A 19,580-nucleotide genomic window follows, 5' to 3' on the forward strand; every position below is an offset into this window, starting at 1 on the left:
GTAATCTTGGGGAAGGATCTCTGTCCAGTCACAGTGCCGAAAAGGGCTTAGAACTGGAAATGTTTTCCTAACACAGAGAAATGCAGTAATTTTGACATGCATCCTGTACCTTTGCAAATGACCTCTAGGACCCACTCACTGGTCCAAGGTAACATGGGTCCACTGAGTAGAACCAGCATGGGCGGCCACCTACTCGGGTTATTTTCAGAGAGACCCTTTTATTGTCACTGGGGCAGGCGGCTGGTACTTGCCATCCCGGGGAGCTCACTCGATTTCTTGACCCTTGCTGCTGGAGACAGAGAACTACGGAAGGCTGTCTCCATCCAGACCTCCCTTACCGTGGACCTGACGTCACACGAAAATCTGGGAGGTATGGTCTCTGTCTCCACCAGCTGCACAAGGGGGAAATCCCTAATTGGTGACTGCTGGCAGTAGGATAAGGAAATTAGGGCTTTTCAAACTATGGGTCAGGAACCCAAATAGGGTCACAAAATCTCCAACTGGGATCACAAATGCCTCAAAGGGCAGTGTTCTTCAGACACTTCCAGCAGTATTACTGGAAGTCAGCATAGGGGCCTATGAGCCAGCACGCATGCACAGATCTTGCAATGGTCCTACCTTTGCTTGAGTTTCCAAGGTAACAGGAAGCCCTGCACGAGGAAGGATTGGGTCCACGTGCACTGGGCTCACAGACGGTGCTAACTTTCATTACTAATGCTGTTACCCACTTGCAGATCACCACTGGGCTTTGGACCAGCCAGGAGGAGAAGGGTGCGTAGAGTGGGTACAAGCCAGTGGAGATTCTCTCTGCTCTTCTACCCTTACTCGCCACAGAACCTACCCAAGAGAAAAAAATATTGCCCCTGTCATCAGCCTGCCCTCTCTTCCCAGCAGTTGTCATCCACCTTTAGCCCAGGGCCCAAAGGAAAATATTACTGCTGATCCTTGTCAAAGGGATGTTTGGAGGAGGGGCTGTTTGAAGGGATGGATCAAATGCAGGAAAGTTTGAGTATTGGATCAGTGGAAGAGGACTAGCTGTGGAAGGTGACGGGGGGGGGGGGGGGGGGGAAATGACAAGATCTGGGGATGCAAGACAGGAGCTGGGGGTGAGAGAATATAAATTTGAGAGATGAGAGAGAAGATTTGGAGGGGAAGCTGAGAGGTGAAAGAGGGGATGAGGAATAGGGAGGGAATTACAGATGAGCAATTGAGGGTTATAAAAAATGATTTGAAGAAAAGGGCTGGAGGGGTGAAAGAGGATGGGCTGGGAAAGTGAGAAGACAGAGGAGGTAAGTTGAAGTGGCAGAGGTTGAGAAGAGGTCCTCTGCAGGTTGAAATAAAGGATCAACTAGGAGAGGGTGAGGGTTGAAAGAAGAGATCAGTTGGGAGTGTGGAGAGAGTGAAAGTGGAATGATTGTTGAGGCAAATCACAACCCTGCTAATTTGTTTTGGTTGTTCTCTGGGGTCTTGTGAAATTTTAAGTGCTAAAATGAGGTCATATCAGATACAAGTTGGTAAGTCTTGGTGTAAGGGAAACGTCTGCTTTGCTAAGCTTGTATAGCTAGGAAAAATTGTTTCATAACATTTTGACCTTTCCATGCTCACAATTGTTCATGCTTTATATCTGGGTATATTTTGAGTGTGCAAGGTGGGATGGGGCATACATCACGAAATAGTAACAGAAGTAAGTGATTGTGGCTGCAAAGATAAAAGCTTCTCAAAGCAAATTTTTAATACATAACTGATAATGTATGTTGATGTGATTCAAGAACAAAACAATTAAATATCAAAATTCTATTATATAATTACTTTCCATCATAAACACAATGAAGTGAAGTGAACATACAGAAAACATGCATGGAAAGAGGTTCAAACCAAGAAATAAAAAAAAAATATATATATATAGAAACAGAACATCAATATTATTGGCAAGTTCAATCCAAGAGGCCAGAAACATATTTTGGCCAGAAAACCATTGTCAGTTGTTAAATTCTAATGAATTCAAGAATACATAGAAATGACAGCAGAAAAGGACCAAATGGTCTATCCAGTCTGCCCAGTAAGCTTATGGTAATATCAGCTGCACCTTGTAGGTTACCCCATGTTTATCAGTTTCCCACACCGTAAAAATCAGGACCCTCATTGGTGTCATAACCAACATAATGATGAATAAAAATTGAAAAACTAATATCTTCTGTCAGAATCAGAACAAGCGAGATAATGCAGTACAAAAACTTAGGGCAAGTGTGCTCAATGTTCAATTTAAGAAACCAGCCAAGACCACAAGAGTAATAACTGTGATAAGGGCTGGAAAAATCCTGGTTCCAGACCCAGGTGAGAGGGCTACTGCTGGAATAGCTACATGAAGAGCCTCAGCTGGGCCTCTAAAGAGAAACCGGGGATGGAAATGGGGAGAGCAAAAAAATGTCAAAACCGGAATTTAAAAAAAATATATAAACAACTTAGATCTAAAAAACATATGAGTAAAAACAGCTGTAAAGAATCGTTTCTTGGTGTCTAAAAATTTTGGCTGGTACCTAAGTTTTCTAAAACGTTTCCACCCCTACACTGAATTACCAATCAGTGCTGCTGAAAGATTATGCCGAATGAGAGTGCCACAAAGTGAGACACACGGATTCTACTGATTCCGTTTTCCCTCTCTCCTTACCCTTCTAGCTTTCTCGAAATGTGGAGTTAACAGCATTACGAACTGTTTGCCTAAAATACACCATGACACTTTGTTTTGTTGGTAAACTGTACATGTTTTCCTCGTGTGCAGTTTATGGGATGACACATTTTTTAGGATTCTTTTTTCTGACTTTTTTCTGCGATTCCCCAGTCTGGTCTCACATTTGTTTTCTTTACTTTACATCCAACTCTAATACCCGCCCCGACACTATTACCTGCCCTCTGCTATATTTCCTCTCATTTTTAGATACTAACTGGACCAGTTCTTGTATTCCTCCCTAGCAGTTGCACCAATTGTACCAGCTTGTGCCAATTCTTGTTTCTTCTGTTATTTGCTCCGCCTGCGAGCGAAGTTTTCTACTGTTTTGATTTTCTATTGCTCTATGTACAGCCCATGAGCGAAGTTAATGTACCCGTTATACCAGTTTGTGCCAATTCCTGTTATCTTCTGTATTTGTACCGCCTACGAGCGAAATTTTCTACTGTTCTTGTTTTCTATTGTTCTATGTACAGCCCATGAGCGAAGTTAATGTTTACTGTAAACCAAGGTGATCTTTATCCCATACAGGAACCCCGGTACATAAAATCTAATAAATAAAATAAATAAATAAATAAATACAATAAAAAATCTTGACATCTTGCCCCAGAAGAGGTAAAAAAAAAAAAAAATCAAATTATTTTCAGCAAACTGTTGAAATTACTTTGCTTGTGTCTTTAGATAGCTTTAATTAAACATGAGCCTGACTGATGAGCATGAGTGCAGGAGTTTGGTTGTATGTATACAGTGTGTGTACTGATAGTGTATTCAAGTAGGAGGATGTAAAGCCAAGGTATGAATGACAGGGAAAGGCATCTGTGGGTTTGTGAGAATGTGAGCCTATTTTTGTACCAAGTAGAATCAGCTAAGGTGTTAGTTTCAGAAAGTACTATGATCTGGCAGATAAAGCAGCAACATTTCTTTAAAAGCACAAAAAACAGCAGCTGGAAAGGTAATTTTAAGATCTCTTTCCTTGTCTTCCTCCATATGCCATGTAACTGAAATATAAAAGAGTGAAAAAGGACAGAAGGTGGCACAGTTCCTAAAACTTTCCATGGGAGGAAAAGAAAAAAAAAGGTTTTAACATCAAACATAATGGTAGCTGTGCAGCAAAAAGGAAGCCCATCCAGATATACTCCTGTCACAGGTAGAAGCAAATAGAACTTGAATAAGCATCTGGCACACAGAACAGTAATATAGCTATCTATGGGTATTCTGCCCATTTGCCAAGAATATAATTCTCTTTCATACCAAAAGGAATATTTTGTCAGGCTTGAATATCTAATGAACAGACTCTTTCACAATAGTTGCTATTCAGGACGCCCAAATATCTATTTACACAAGGCAGGCCGGAAAATGAGGCAGTGACAGATACTCCCCAAATCTGTGTTCGAGCTCTTACAAGGCAGAGAACAAACGAGGCAGATTTTTACCGCAAGTCTACTTGGGTTGCCCATGCTTCAGAAATTCACTTTTGGTGGAAACTGGATCAATGGCTAAACAATCATACTGCAAAGCAAGCACCATCAACTGTGCCCAGAGTCTGCATAAGAGCTAGTAATATTAACTGTTTCCGGAGCAGCAGAATAGACTAAGCCAGTGTTGCTTTACTCCTCTTATCTCTGGTCTGAGCCCCTTCTTAGGAAAAGCAGACTTAAAAAAAATTAAGAAACAAGTTGTAATGACATTATTCTGCTGTGCTAACAAGATACATTTTTGAATCATTTTCGAGAGTCATGCTCCCGTCGAGCCAGTGCACTGCAGACTGAGGCAAGGATGATGTTTTAGAGGAGAAAAGTGGGGGGAGACCAAACAGCAGAACCTGTGGCTATAAGTCGACTATAGGCCTGAGTCCCTATGCTTTCTTTCCCTCCATAGACCCACCAGGCCTCACTAAAGCTTTTCTTCTATTCTGCATCTATTGGGGGGGAATCGATTTAGTAAGTCGGGCCTTGTGGCTCGTAATAGGCGAAGAAAACCCAACATTTCCATTAAGTCCCCTTTCTATTTGGTTCAAAACAACAGCGGACTCCTACTGATAATCTCTGTCTCCTGGGCAGTTCACAAATTCTCTTTTACTCAGAAACAGCCTGCAGCCCATCTGCTCACCACTCGGGCAACATCCTGCTTGGCTCAGGCTACCTTCGAGAGCCGGTGACCCGCACACCATACACAAACGTATCGGAGCGGAATAACCTGCCAGTGCCACCCGCACCGCTTTATTGCTCAGGTAAAAGGGGGAGGCCGGCCCGGGGAAGCCATGAGGCGCGGACACCTCCCACGCGCCCCCCTACAGCCTCACCTGTGCCGATGACCTCCAGCAGCTCGCGCTCCTCGCCGCTCAGCTCCCCCCTGCGTGCCAGCGCCATCATTCCCGCCCCTCACTCGGCTCACGCGCACACCCCCCTCCCCCACCACCTCCAGACCCCGCGAGCTATGGGGCTCACCGCTCCGCCCGGCGCCGACCATTCATCGTCAGTGGTACAGGGGTGCGCGGTCTCCGGGGCTGACGGCTGCAACCGTCCGGCCTCCGAGTGCAGGAGTGGAAAGAGAAAAGATCGCGGGCATCTTGGCCGGAGAAGGTCGGGAGGAGGGCATTTCAGTTGGCAGGTGGAGTACTGTCGCTTGGTGCTTCCTCTCTTCGGCCTTCTCCCCCCCTCCGTTCCGGGAGCTAGTGGTGCGGTCCGGAGGCTGCGCTGAAAGCGAGTGTGTGTGTGTGTGTGTGTGTGTGTGTGTAAGTGTAAGTCCGTCCTGCTGGCTTTTCTATTGTCTGTTGCCCGCAGTCGCTACCCGCACGGAGACAGCTGCCACAGCCGCCACCACTGCCAGGTGAGAGTCAGGGAGGGGGGCCGGGACTGGCACGGAGATGGCGGCGATGGGGAGAGCCGATGATCTGCATGCGCTGTGACATGATCCTGGGTGGGCATGATCGCAAACAGACTGAGGCGAGCAGCAGTCGTGCTGTGCGTGGTGGTCGAAAGTGGGCGAAAGGCTCTGCTAGAGTGAATGGAAATAGCAAAAAACAATCCCCCGAACTCCAGTAACGCAGCGCCAGTGTCGGTCTGCAGATCTGTGGATGATCTTGCCTCCTTCCCCCCCCCCGGTTGTAGGTTTTGCAAGCATGCACAATTGAAGAGACATTTGTAACATTAAATCCTGGAGAGCTGAATTCACACACCTCTCTACTCCTCTCTGTTACAGTTTTGACAAGTTATGGTGTCTCTCTTCTAGCTGCTGCTTCACTCTTATTCATTCACTTGAAAGTGATGTGTAAGCGCTCTGTTCGGTAGATATCATAGCTTTTGGGATTTATTGGCATATAGTTAATTTATTTGAATTTTTAGTCGCTGACTTGATTTTGTCCTGCATTGGTTCTGTTTCCTACCTGGCTCAAGCTAATGCAAAAAACAAAACAAAACGTGGTGCATAGATTTTAGTTTTTCTCTTGCAAGTGCGGTATTTTAATGTGAAACTTCCGCAAGGGAAGCAATTTTACAATGAACGTTTATTTTCCTCCGGCACATTGTCCGTATCACTACAAAACAATCTACTCCACTGTATTTTACATTGTAAGTAAAGCATTTTTTTTCTTAAAAAATGGTTAAAAATAAGCACATGGTGACGAGCCATGTTGACATGGAGTTATCTTACCGAGAAGCAAAATGAATCCGATGTTTGTTTTCGCAGACGTGTATCGCCAACCAGCTTTTACATTTGATTTTGGTTTGGGCACTAAAGTGTTTTACAGAAGCCAATCCATTTGCACGTACACATTCGTTTCCTGAACAATCTGATTTTTAGCACTATTTGCACATCATTTGACTTTGGGGGATATACCTCTATGTGACAAATTACATTTTGCCCAGGGATGGAAAGCGTGATCTCTTCAAATGTGAGCTTTGAGATAGTCAAGCTGCATTCCGAAAAATATGGTTACCTGCAGGTTGTCTGTGATAGGCTGCCCTGGTCTTGTATTCTTTTTTTTTCTCCAGGAAAATTCTGTTATCCTTCCTGAATTTTAAATTTGGTATTTGAAGCATCCAGGAGATCTTATGCCAAATGGATAAGTAGGGACCTTCGAGTTCAGTTTTTATTTATATTTATTTATAATGCTTATATATCCTGGTTCCTCCAATTTTTTGTTCACGCAGGTTACAGATTTACATTCACAGAATATACCACAATAAAACGCATATAATTAAAACCAAAACAATAATAAAATCACTTTAAACCTTCTAAAACAGAAGGGTTTTTAAATGTGTCCTAATATTTTTAAGTCAATGTCCGTTCTCAGCTTAACTGGAAGGCATGTAGTTAAAAGTGAACTGGTAGATGTGGTGTATTTGGGTTTTCAGAAGGCATTTGACAAAGTCCCTCAAGAGGCTTCTAAGAAAACTAAAAAGTCATGGGATAGGAGGCGATGTCCTTTTGTGGTTTGCAAGCTGGTTAAAAGACAAGAATCAGACAGTAGGATTAAATGGTCTGTTTTCACAGTGGAAAAAGGTAAACAGTGGAGTGTCTCTCAGGGATCTGTACTTGGATGGTGTTTTTTAAATATATTTATAAATGTTCTGGAAAGAGGTACGACAAGTGAGGTGATCAGATTTGCAGATGACACAACATTATTCAGAGTAGTTAAATCACAAGCGGATTGTGATAAATTGCAGGAAGACCTTGTGAGGCGGGAAGATTGAGCAGATGAAATTTAATGTGGACAAGTAAAAGGTGATGCACATAGGGAAAAATAACCCTTGCTGTAGCTACATGATGTTAGGTTCCATTTTGGAGTTACCACCCAGGAAAAAGATCTGGACGTCATAGTTGATTTTACATTGAAATTGTCTGCTCAGTGTGCTGTGGCTGTCAAAGAAGCAAACAATGTTAGGAATTATTAGGAAGGGAATGGCAAATAAAATGGAAGATGTCATAATCTCTCTGTATAACTCAATGGTTAGAGCGCACCTTGAATACTGTGTGCAGTTCTGGTTGCCACATCTCAAAAAAGATATAGTTACACCGATTAAAGTACAGAGAAGAGTGACCAAAATGATAAAGGGTATTGAACAGCTCCCCTATGAGGAAAAGTTATAGAGGTTTAGGGCTGTTCAGCTTGGACAGGAGACAGTTGAGGGGGGATATGATAGAGGTCTACAAAACCGTGAAAGGCCTTGAATGCTTAAATGTGAAATGGTTATTTACTCTTTCAGATAATATAAGGACTAGTGGGCACACCATGAAGTTAGCAAGTAGCACATTTACAACAAATCGGATAATTTTTTTTTCACTGAATGCACACTCAAGTTCTGGAATTCATTGCCAGATGATGTGGTTAAGGAGGAGAATTCCATAAACTGCCATTAATCAATAGAGAATAGCCACTGCTTGTCGCCGGCATTAGTAGCATGTGATTTATTTAGTGTTTGGGTACTTGCTAAGTACTTGTGACTTATATTAGCCACTGTTGGAGGCAGGATACCGGGCTTGGTCTGACCCAGTATGGCATATCTTATATTTTTATGTAGGCTTCCATATATATGGGGCTACAAATGAAAATGCTCCACTATGTGTTTTATTTTGCCTGGAATTTCAGTGATAGAATTAAAAAACAAATTGGTGGAAAAATGACTTAGATATATCACAGGAGATAAATCAGTGGGAAAGTCATTTTCCCATTGACATCTTTTCTTATAATATTGAAATTCCCAGGTAAAATAAAAGAAAAACTGAAAAGAAAGGTTCCTATGGATAAGGTACACTTTGTCTGCCTGGGATTTTAGAATGCATGAATCCAGCACCCTGACTGACTTAGAGTTCAGTGATACGGCTTCAACTGATCGAGATGAAGATGGAGCGAGTCTATGCAGAGCTGTCCATCACACCTGACTAGCTGGAATCAGCAGCATGGCAGAGCTGAGCTCCATTCAGGGGAGGCTTGGGTTCAGCATGCAGGGTACCCATTTCACTCTGATGTGTCACCCTTACCAAGTTCCTATAAGGACGTAGCCAGTAAAATCCACAGACACAGAATGAGGAATAAAACCCTTTTTCATGTTTTCTTGGAGGTGAAGGATTTTCTCCATTCCTGAATGTTCATGCCTTTTTGGCCTTCCTTTTTCTTGATTTTTGTCGTTCTGTATTGGAATCATTTGTAATAGGTGGGACCACAGTTGAGTGGGACATGGGTGGCTTCATCTATCCTATGAAACTGCAGTTTGTGGATCTGGTTATTTGCTGTAGAAGATCAGAGCTCAAATTTGTTCTAGCTGAGTTTATTTTGTTGTTAATGGAAACTACATCTTTGCAAGCTATGATACGACTATGAAAAAGACCATTTTGTATAATCTGCTAGTGCCCAGTTATCTGTACCAGAAAGCAAACACCAGAGTAGTTTATGTAAAGATTATCTAGGAATTTGTACTGGTGCTCTTTTACGAGCGATGGCATTTTTTCAAGAAATCAACTAGAAGCTGGGGAACCACTTTATCTTTAGAAGGAAAATATTTGTAAACCCCAATAACAGAGGTCATATAGTTGCATAATCACAAAGTAAATGCTGCTTTTAGTAATAAATGTTTTGTTTTTTAAAATTCTTATTGAGGCACACATTGCAGCGTGTGCAAACCAGTGCACGTGAACATAAGAGACCAAAACCCGGGAGATGCTGACAGATAAGGTCAAGGATTGCTTGGTCCACTCAGTCTGCCCATTGCACCGTTAACTGGTTATATTTGATCCATAGGCTTCTCCAGCCCTTCACCCCTGAGATCCCTTTATGTTAATCTCACGCATGCTTGAATTCTGTGATGGTTCTCCTATAATGTCCACTGCAAGTCTGTTGCAGGTGTTCCCCACCCTCTCAATGAAAAAAGTCTTTTCTCACATTTGTTCCAAGTTTCCTATGATTACCCCTTGTCCTTGAGCTTTACTTATGAGAAATGAAGCTTTCTGGTCCTTTTTAAAAGCTTGCTATATATTTGAATCTTTGTGTATCTTCTTCCCTTTTCCTTCTTTCTTAATCATCTTTAGCTCCATCAGTCTGTTTGGCTGTACCCTTTACCTCCACATGCTGGGGTAAAGAACTGCAGGCAGCACTGACCAGTGGAACCAATTGATTGTGGGGCATCTATTCTATCATGAGGTTTAAATAGATTAAACAGAATTCTAGAAACCTTCCACTTAGGGTAGCCTGATCTGAATGAAATCATGCTTTAAATTGCCAAGCAAATTTGCCTTTAAAGTATGTTCTAATCAGCTTTTTCATTTGTATGTCAGTCATTTTTCCAAGAAAGATGAATTCTTATATACAAGTTAAAACTGTTGATTTTCAATGAAATGAACACTGAATAAAGTACAACGTTTTGCTACCTAGGATGCAAATGATAAATATCTATGTGTTATTAAACTATTTTAGAGTTTAGTATGTTTAGGAATTGCTGCATGCTATTTTTCTAGCTGCAATTAAAATTAACTTTTGGATCATAATTTGTTACATAAGAAGGGTCTAGAAGGCTGAACAGGGGATATGGATGGGCAGATTGGATGAGCCATATGGCCTTTATCTGCCATCATGCTCTATGTCCCTATTCAGCATGTTTGTCCGGCCAAGTTGTACACTTAGACTTTACACAGAATGCAGGGATTTGAAAATTTCATTGGTCTGACTACTCCTGACATAGCTGGACAAGATTTTAGCTGGTTAGAAACATATCTGGCTATTAGGGTCATTTATCAAAATGCTATAAGGCGTTTTCACGTGCGTTAAAGGCTTATCGTATGCGAAAAGCGCCGTTAACGAATGCGATAAGCCCTTAACGCATGTGAAAACACCTTTAACGAATGCGATAGCACCATATCGTATGGTGCGATGCAAATCCGAAAAAGAGGAGGAGTTAGGGGTGGAAGTGGGCTGGGTTTACCATTTTGCGAAGCCCTATCGCACAGCTTTAATGCTGATTTTAGCTACACCTTTTTCAGTACTGGCAAGCTGTGTGATAGCTTGCGTTACGGCTTTATTGCATTTGGCGATGTGCTCTCAAATGCCTGTTTAGTATGTTTGAGGCTCTCGGAGCACCAACCAAGCTACCCAGGCCCTGTCTGAGAGAGAGAGAGAAAACTCACTCAAAGATGAGATTTGTGCAATGTTCTCTCAACCTAGCTTGATGGACTCTCTACCTGGGTAACATTGAGAGAACATTGCACAAATCTCATCTTTGAGTGAGTTTCCTCACTCCGAGGATCATCAAATCTTCACAAGAGAGCACTGTTCTGTTCGTAATTCTCACTTTGAATGTCAAAGTGGCCCCTAACCCCTACACTAATACCTAAACCTCACCTCGAGTTACTAGGTGGACCTCCTATAGAGATATAAATACCTATCTAGTGTTGGGGCATTAGGGCTAGTCTCTCTCTCTCTCTCTCTCTGTAAAGGTGGTTGTATGTGGGGAAATACCACATTCTGGCACTTATCTCAAAGTGCAAAAAAGTTATTGCAATTTGTGGTAACTTAGCTCTTCGCATAGGTATTAGCGCAAATTGTGATAAACTTCCTATTACCATAAAACACACCCCTTTTTCTATCACAGGCGATATTTAGTGTATTTTGATAAATCCTGGCCTATGTCGGGGGCATTTTGGGATGAAGCACCATGATCTGGCTAAGTTAATTGGATAACTCTGATTTTTAGTGTTATCTGGCTAAGGTAGTCATTTTAATTTTTAAAGAGCAGTCCTAAACTTATCCGGATTCCTTTAACACAGCTGGGTACATTCAGCAGTGCAGTCATGCAGCTGAATATACCAGCTGTGTCAAACACACAGACTGGATCATAGAAATAATCTTTTTGAGACCCACAGGTAGCAGAAACTGTGCGGGCAGCCAATTAAATTCAGCGAATGCACAAAGTTTTCAATCGGATACCAGACTGTTGCGCTATAGATGTTGTCTTATTCTTTTTTTTTTTTTAATAAATATTTGATTGCAACTAAGAACTATAGCAACCACTGTTGCTTCCAGTGTCCATGAGCAGCTCTTCCAAGTTATTAACTGTGCTGATAGTGCAATAGCTAATACCTGCCTGGGATATAATCATTAATTATGTTCTTGCACATCTGAAGCGAGTAAAACAGTACTTAGCTTTAAGTTATCTAAATGCTTTGCGCCATCATGGACGCTCCCAGAGGATACGGCTTGACACTGTCAGTGTTTTGACAACTGATCTTGTCTGCTTCAGGGGCTGGCAGACTCGGTGCACAGTTTGTCAGCATTACAAATCATGGCTGCTGTGGGAAAATGAGGGCAGAATTCTACAGATAACTTAAAGCTGAGTACTGTTTTACTCGCTTCAGGTATGCAAGAATATACCGTAGTTAATGATTATATCCCAGGCAGGTATTAGTTATTGCACTGGCAGCACAGTTAATAACTTGGGAGGGCTGCTCATGGACATTGGAAGCAACGGTGGTTGCTATAGTTCTTAGTTGCAATAAAAAATTTATAAAAAAAGAATAAGACATCTATAGGGTAACAATCTGGTATCTGATTGAAAACTTTGTGCATTTGCTGAATTTAAGTGGCTACTTGCACTATTTCTGATACCAGCAGGTCTCAAAAACAGTATTGCTATGACCCAGCCTTTGTGTTTGATGCAATTGTATTAATTTGATTGGGTTAGTTGGCTTCTTCCTGATATTGTAGTTATCTTTACCAGCTACCAGTCAGCTGAATATGGACCGCCTATGTTTAGTTTAATTGAATACACAAAACAGTATTTACAGTTTTCATATTTATTATACAAAAATGTGTGATGTTTTTCTTACACAAACTTCTCACATCATTTTTTACATTTGAAACCAAATACATTATTTTACAGAAGTGTTAACTGTGGTTAGTGAATTGAAACTGATAATTTCATGTCAGGCTGGGGAAATTTTCAGAAATTCCCAAGTGAAGGTGGCTGGGGAGGATGAGTGGCCTAATGGTTATAATGATGGAGTTGGAACCAGGATTCAAATCCTGCTTCTGCCACTCATTGTGACTTTGGGAAAGTCACACTGAGTCTGATATACTAAATAAACAGAGAAAACGTTTGCATACTATTTACCTGTCTTTAGTAAGGAGAATTGGGGGGGGTCATACTCACACCGGCAACATTTTTTGATGGTGATGACTGTGAGTGACTAAACAAAATCGGTGTGAAACTGGAGGATGCAGTAAATGAGATTGACAGACTAAAGAATAACAAATAACTGGGACCAGATGGTATTCACCCCAATTCTGGTCCCAGTTTCTGGTTATTTGCATCCTATCATTTAAATTTATTTATTTATTTTATTTATTTAAGTTTTTTATATACCAACATTCAAGACGGTGGTCCCATCATGCTGGTTCACAAGAAACAGGGGTGAAACTTTACCATTTAACAAAAGTGCAGAAAAGCAGTTACATATAACAAGGAAAACAATAACTTGGAATGAGAAGGGAAATGAAGATTAGATAGTAAAATATAAGTATAAATAACATTTTGAAAGGTGGCTATTAACGCTAATACTAGCGGAGCTTGTTGCGTGAAGGGAGATTAGATGGGGTTGGAGTTAGGAAAGGCCTGCGTGAACAGCCACGTTTTGAGTCTTATCTTGAATGTTTAATGAGGTTTAATGAGGTAGTCAACATGTTTTTACAAAATGTAGTCTTGCCTTAGGAATTTACTAGTTTATTTGACAATGAAATAAGCATGCGGATAAAGACATTTGACAAAATCCCTGTAAGAATCTTAGGAAATGGGAGGTTACAGAATCAGAAGCAGCGATTTGTTGTGAATTGGTAACTGGATAAAAGACAGGAAACAGAGTGTAGGAATAAATGGTCAGTTTTCCAAATGGAGAAAAACCCTTAGTGGCGTTCCCCAGGGGTTTGAACTGGGACCTGTGCTGTTTAGCATATTCATAAATGATCTAGAGAAAGGAACAATGAGTGAGGTGACCAGATTTGCAGATGACACAAAATTGTTTTGCATAGTTAAACCAGCCATTGTGGGGAACTGCAGAAGGACCTTGTGAGACTTGGAGACTGGGCATCTAAATGGCAGATGCAATTTAATATGGAAAAGTGCAACATAATGTATGTAAAGAAAAATAATCCCAACTGCAGGTACACAATGCTGATTTCTGTGCTAAGAGTTGCCAACCAGGAAAAGGACCTTAAAATCCTTGTGGACAATACCTTGAAATCTTCAGCTCAGTGTGCGATGGCGGTCAAATAGACAAACAGAATGTTAGGAATTATTTGGAAAGGAATAGAAAATAAAACTGAGAATATTATAATGCCCTTTTATAGATCCAATGTGTGATGACATCTTGAGTATTGTGTGCAGTTCTGGTTGTCTCATCTTAAAAAAAGACATAGTGAGCATAGAAAAGGTACAGAGAAAGGTGACAAAAATGTATTTATTTTATGAATCGCCTATCGAGAACTCCTAGGTGTGATGTACATCCAAAACATACATAAATTTAATATATAATAAATACTGACAATAAAAACATTATACAACAAATAAAAACTTAATAAAATTCAATGATAAGGGGGATGGAAAAGCTCCCTTATGGAGAAAGTCTAAACAGATTAGGGCTCTTTAGCTTGGAGGAAGGAAGATATGATTGAAATTTTATAAAATTCTGAATGGGCTGGAACGGATAAATAGGGAACGGTTATTTACCCTTTCTAACAACACTAAAATGAGGGATAATCCATGAAACTAAGAACTGGCAGATTGAAAACAAATCATAGGAAGTATTGTTTTTCAATCTGTGCACAATCAAGCTATGGAATCAGTTGCAAGAGAACGTGGTTGAGGCAACTAACATAGCAGGGTTCAAAAGAAGCCTGGACAAGTTCCTGAAGGAAAAATCCATAAACATTTATTAGCCAGGTAGACTTGGAAAAGCCAGTGCTTACCCCTGGGAGAAATAGATCAACTATTGGGGATGTGACCAGTAGTTGTAACCTGGACTGGCCATTGTTGGAGACAGGATGCGGGGCTTGGTCTGATCCAGCAGGGTAATTCTTATGTTCTTATATTTTTATAGCGTGGGCAGTTTTCTTCCCGGGACCTGCAAGCAAATGTGTGGTGGTTTTTTCCTGAAGATTTTAACAAAAACTTTAACTACACTTCACTGAGCTGTACTTAAAGTTTTTGTAAAAATTGCTTTCCAAAGCACCAATAGTTAATGAGCTGTGTTGAAGAATTTTGCATCACCAAAATAGTAATCCACCAAACAAAGCCAATCAACCAGCCTAATCCAGATTACATGAAACACTGTGACATTGTCGGGTGGTGATATTCAAGAAAAAAACATATATGAGTATCAATATTTAAGAAGATGTGCATGCAATCACTTTTAAGCTAAGTCATTTTTAATTGCAACAAAAATTATAAAAAAAAAAAAAAATATATATATATATATATATATATATTAGCCGTTAAGCCCATAACAACGGGCTACATTTAAAAAATAATTTTTGGTCCATTTCCTTCCCACTCCCTCCCCCTCTCTATTCTCCCTCCCTCTCACCTTCCCCCCTCCCTCCTCTATTCTCCCTCCCTCTCACCTTCCCCCTCCCTCTCCCCTCTATTCTCCCTCCCTCTCACCTTCCCCCTCCCTCTCCCCTCTATTCTCCCTCCCTCCCCCCCATTCTCCCTCCCTCTCACCTTCCCCCCTCCCTCTATTCTCCCTCCCCCTCTATTCTCCCTCCCCTCACTCTCTCCTCCCTCTCCCAATGCCCTCCCCTTTCAGCTCATCCGCAGACGGAAGATCTCCGGGGGGGTGTCCCTCCTGCGTGCGCGGCGCCGCTTCTGTTCGTCACCGCTGCCGCCGCTACTGCTCCTCCCACTCCTGCTTCTCACTGCCGCCGCCGTCGCTCCTGCGGCCCCAGCGCCATTTTTTTTTTTCGGGCACGCTCGGCTCTGACCGACGTGCTCGCCCGCGCATGCGCAGTAGAGCTGCTCTCTACTGCGCATTTGCTGGCCGTTAGTCAGAGCCCATTTATAAGGTAGATATATATATATATATATGAAAGATTTGGGATTTCATGACCTAGCAATATATTGTGGATGCAGTCTTTGATAAGACTATGCAAGCTCATATCATGAGTATTTGATGACTTCTTTAAATGAAGGTCATTTCTGCTAATATATACAAAAATGAAATTTTGATTTTGGCTTTGGGTGGTGGATTTCTATTTTGTTGGTATTTTGCATTCACCTGGCTGGGTTTTTGGATCTTAAATTTTGCACCACAGCAGCTTAACTATTAATTTAAATCCATTTTTGCAATTGTAAAAATATGCACAAAAAAGTGTTGTTCTGGGAGTTCACTCGACTTAGAGTTAGATGCAGTAAACACTAGCCCACAGCTAGTGTCTATTTTTATCTTTGAAAGCAGAAAAGAATTGGAATAATTTGTCACTGGGAATCAGGATTTGAAAACATAATTTTTGCTTTATATGTAGAGTCTTGTCGTCTTTCAAGTAGTACAACAATCTATTCAATTATGTTTCTATTGAATTTAAACATTTTGGTTATTATTATTACCCTTCCCACCCATAACCCTAGCATGTGGTCCTGATTGGTCATAGAGGGGAAGAGAATGCTGGGGAAGTGATGATAATGTGCAACGTGCCTTGTGCCGGTCTCCATCCCACGTCACCCTGCCACATTCAGCAATAACTCTTTTATCCAGCGATGGCTGAGTCACCTTGTGTTGGACTAAGTGACTCAAAAATCAGCTGGGTTGAAAGGCACCCCACTAGGACGGAATGTTCAAAAAATAGTGCTGTTAAACTCTCAGAAGGGGAACATAATTAAGCCAGATTGTGTCTAGGAGTTGGGACTTGGCGGGTGCGCAGGGAGAACTTGTTCGCTCTCAGTGGTGTGTCTCAAAGTTCTCATGCTGTAGTGTCATCATAGGCCCAGCAAGGGCCATTAGAGGGCAGCTTAAGTGCCTGGCACACGGACGGTCTAATTTCAGAGAAAAGAACATGATTTTCTTTAAATAATAATAAAAAAAAAGTTTATGAAATATTTTCACCTCATAAGGGTATGTAATGTATTACTCCTTATCTTTCTGCTACACCAGTCCTTACTCCTGGGATTTCCCAGGATTTTAGGGCCCTAGTGGGGCCCCCATCTTTGAAGCAATAAGGCGAGTTTGTTTAAGGGATTTTTCCTTGAAGACTGACTTTTTCATTGTCATCTGTTCAGCTAGACTTACCTCGGGAATGCAAGTCTTGTCTTGCAGGGATCTCTATCTGGCCTTTTTACCAGACTCTTTTCACCTTCCGTCTTTTCACCTTCCTTTCTACCCAAGGTTATGTCACTGTTTCACCTGATCTAAGTGGTATTCTTTCCAGCTTTTAAGGATAATTGCCAAAACAAAGGCTTCAAACTTCACCTATTGGATGTCCGGCGCATAGGTACCTAAAAGTCACAAACCCTTTCCAGAAGATGGATAGGCTGTTCATGCTTTATGCAGGTCTACAAAAAGGAGAAGCAGCTTCCAAGTCTACAATAGTCAGATGGATCAAAGAGGCAATCACATCAGGATATCTCCTCAGGGAGAAAGAGGCACCGGCTATTCTCCAGGCTCTTTCCACCAGAGTACAGGCAGCACCATTGGTAGAGATATCATTGGTGTCCCCAGAAACCATCTCATCTGTAGGGTTGCACCTGGTCTTCCCTGCATTCTTTCACTAAGTATTACAGAGTGGACCTACAGGCAAAGGTGGATACGGCCTTCAGACCAAGCATTTTTAAGGCAGCATTCTCTTCCTCCCGCCCAATGGAGTAGTAGCTAGTATACGTCCCATAAGTACAGATTTGTCTAGCAGGAAGATAAGGAAGGTGAAATTTAATCTTACTTGATAATTTCCTTTTCTTTCCTTGAGTCCTGCTGGACCAGTCCAAGACCCATCCAGAATTAAGTGCTGCCAGGTTCTTGTGCAGTGCAGAAGCTACAGGCTATCTCTTCTGCATCTCTTTGTTCTATCAATCTCTGTCTCCTCTGGGGGGTGGAAGTTCCAGGTTCCATCCCTCTGTTGCGTCCGTCGGGGTCAGACGGCTTCGCCCCTTATGCCTCACCTTGTTCTCTGCTCCTCCCGCTCACCTTGGGAAGATGGCTACCGCCACATCTGCAAGCCGCCCTCTCCGGCATCCCCGGAATGGCTATGGCGTTGCCTCCTGCCATGTTCCTCCCAAGGGCCTACTAGGATGCGTGCGCGCTACCCACGTCTTTATTCCAGCAATGGGGCGAACTTCGGGGGCGTCCCCCTCAAGTGATGTCACGCCATCCGGGTCTATAGCCTGTACTTGTTTGCTAGCTCACTGAGTTAGCAAGGATTGGCTTTGTCTGGTTTAAGCTACTCTGCCGCTTCTGTGCTGCCGCTGGAAGCTCTCTCTCTGCCCTTCGGGGTAATCTCTAACCTGGGTACCTGCTCCTCGGGGGCCCTCTGCTTTATTTCAGGTGCCTTACTGGGATCAGGTACTCGCTCCTCGAGGGCCTGCTCTCCCTGCCTCGGTGCATGTACCATCTACTTCTTCCTGGTGGAATTGCCAACCTACAGCTACCATCTAGTGAGTAATCTAACTCTCAATCTGTCTCATCTTCTGCATTGCCTTGCTGTGAAACCTACACCGGAATCCCCTATACCAACGTGGTGAGACGGGTCCCCTCTGCCGAGGGTCCGTGGACTGCTGCCTCTGGATCACCTCACTACTGCCACCTCTGGTGGTATTCATCAAGCTGTACAATAAAAGATCTAACTCTGTGTTTGTGCGTCCTGAGTGTAGCCCAGTACTGTGGCTCCCCACGGGGCTCCTCCCTGTGGGCGTGGTCATCTGCCACATTACCCAAGAATTCACCCAAACACCGCTAAACCATAACACCCTCCCCTTAAAAAGGGGGTGGGGGTGTGAGGGGAAAAAAAAAGGCCAGATCAAGCAAACAAATAGAGTGAATTGAGTGATCTCTCTCTCTCCATTTTATCACCACCTTTTTTGGTCGAGTAGGATAGTTTGTTCCTTTCTGGCTTTGACAGAAGGTTACTGTCAACTGTCTAAGGCCACATCTTCCTTATAGCTGGATGTGACATCATAAGGGAGAAAAAGAATGTGTGTCCTCTGTCTCCAGGAGCTGTAGAGGGGGAAATCCATGAGTAAGGACTGTTTTAGCAGGACTCAAGGAAAGGAAATTAAGATTAAATTTCACCTTTAAAAATAGTAAAACGCTGTCCCTCCTTCCTACCTTCTTCACCTCAGGTGAAAACAACAGCAGCATTCCTTGCAGTGGCTTCACGGAACAGAAGCCCCTCCAGAACTGGGATTAACCCCTTAGTTATGAATAGGGATTGATTCCGTATTTGAAAGTTAATACATTTAATATCAAATAGCTGTCTGCTAGCTCCCCCTTACTGGCAACGCTAGAAAGCCTGCATTGCAACAGGGAGGAGATGATCATGCATCCAGAGGGGAAGGGAAGGGAGATGTCAGGTACAGGGAACATTTTTTCAACATCAGTACTTGATGGGAGTGGTGCAATGAGATAGAGCTAGTGGGGTAATATTTTCAACATTGGGTCATCAGAGGTAGCGAGTGATAAGGAAATTGGGGCTGCGATGAGGGAAGGATTCCTGGAGACTTAGCTGATCAGAACTGATTTTTAGCACTAGCCGTTTGAGTTCAGGCAGCCGTGGTTGAGCGCTCTAAATCTAGCTGGTGAACTTGTAGCTGGCTAGACTTAGGGTGACTTTTAGCTGAAAATCTAACCAGTTAAGTGCCCGGGCAATTTTTAAATATTGACTTCTGTA

At 42.3% G+C, this 19,580-nt stretch overlaps 2 protein-coding genes across 6 annotated transcripts in view; one reads left to right on the top strand and one right to left on the bottom strand.

The window, feature by feature from the left end:
- ANKMY2 (ankyrin repeat and MYND domain containing 2) overlaps nucleotides 1–5,218 on the bottom strand; it is a 102,539-nt gene extending 97,321 nt beyond the window's left edge. Inside the window, exon 1 of one of the 4 annotated variants that reach the window (XM_029589022.1) lies at nucleotides 5,173–5,218. In XM_029589022.1, coding sequence (XP_029444882.1) covers nucleotides 5,173–5,194 — 22 coding nt within the window. In that variant the 5' untranslated portion in view covers nucleotides 5,195–5,218. Of the gene's footprint in view, nucleotides 1–4,834; nucleotides 4,985–5,027; nucleotides 5,141–5,172 lie in introns of those variants that run through there. The other 3 variants (XM_029589020.1, XM_029589019.1, XM_029589021.1) reach the window with 3 other exon arrangements.
- The window catches only part of BZW2 (basic leucine zipper and W2 domains 2), a 201,468-nt gene continuing 187,103 nt past the window's right edge, over nucleotides 5,216–19,580 (top strand). The window contains exon 1 of one of the 2 annotated variants that reach the window (XM_029589024.1): nucleotides 5,216–5,335. The gene's annotated coding sequence lies outside the window, so the exon portion shown is untranslated. Of the gene's footprint in view, nucleotides 5,336–5,393; nucleotides 5,555–19,580 lie in introns of those variants that run through there. The other variant, XM_029589026.1, reaches the window with a different exon arrangement.

The sequence above is a fragment of the Rhinatrema bivittatum genome, chromosome 2, assembly GCF_901001135.1.
Source record: "Rhinatrema bivittatum chromosome 2, aRhiBiv1.1, whole genome shotgun sequence".
NCBI lineage: Eukaryota > Metazoa > Chordata > Amphibia > Gymnophiona > Rhinatrematidae > Rhinatrema > Rhinatrema bivittatum.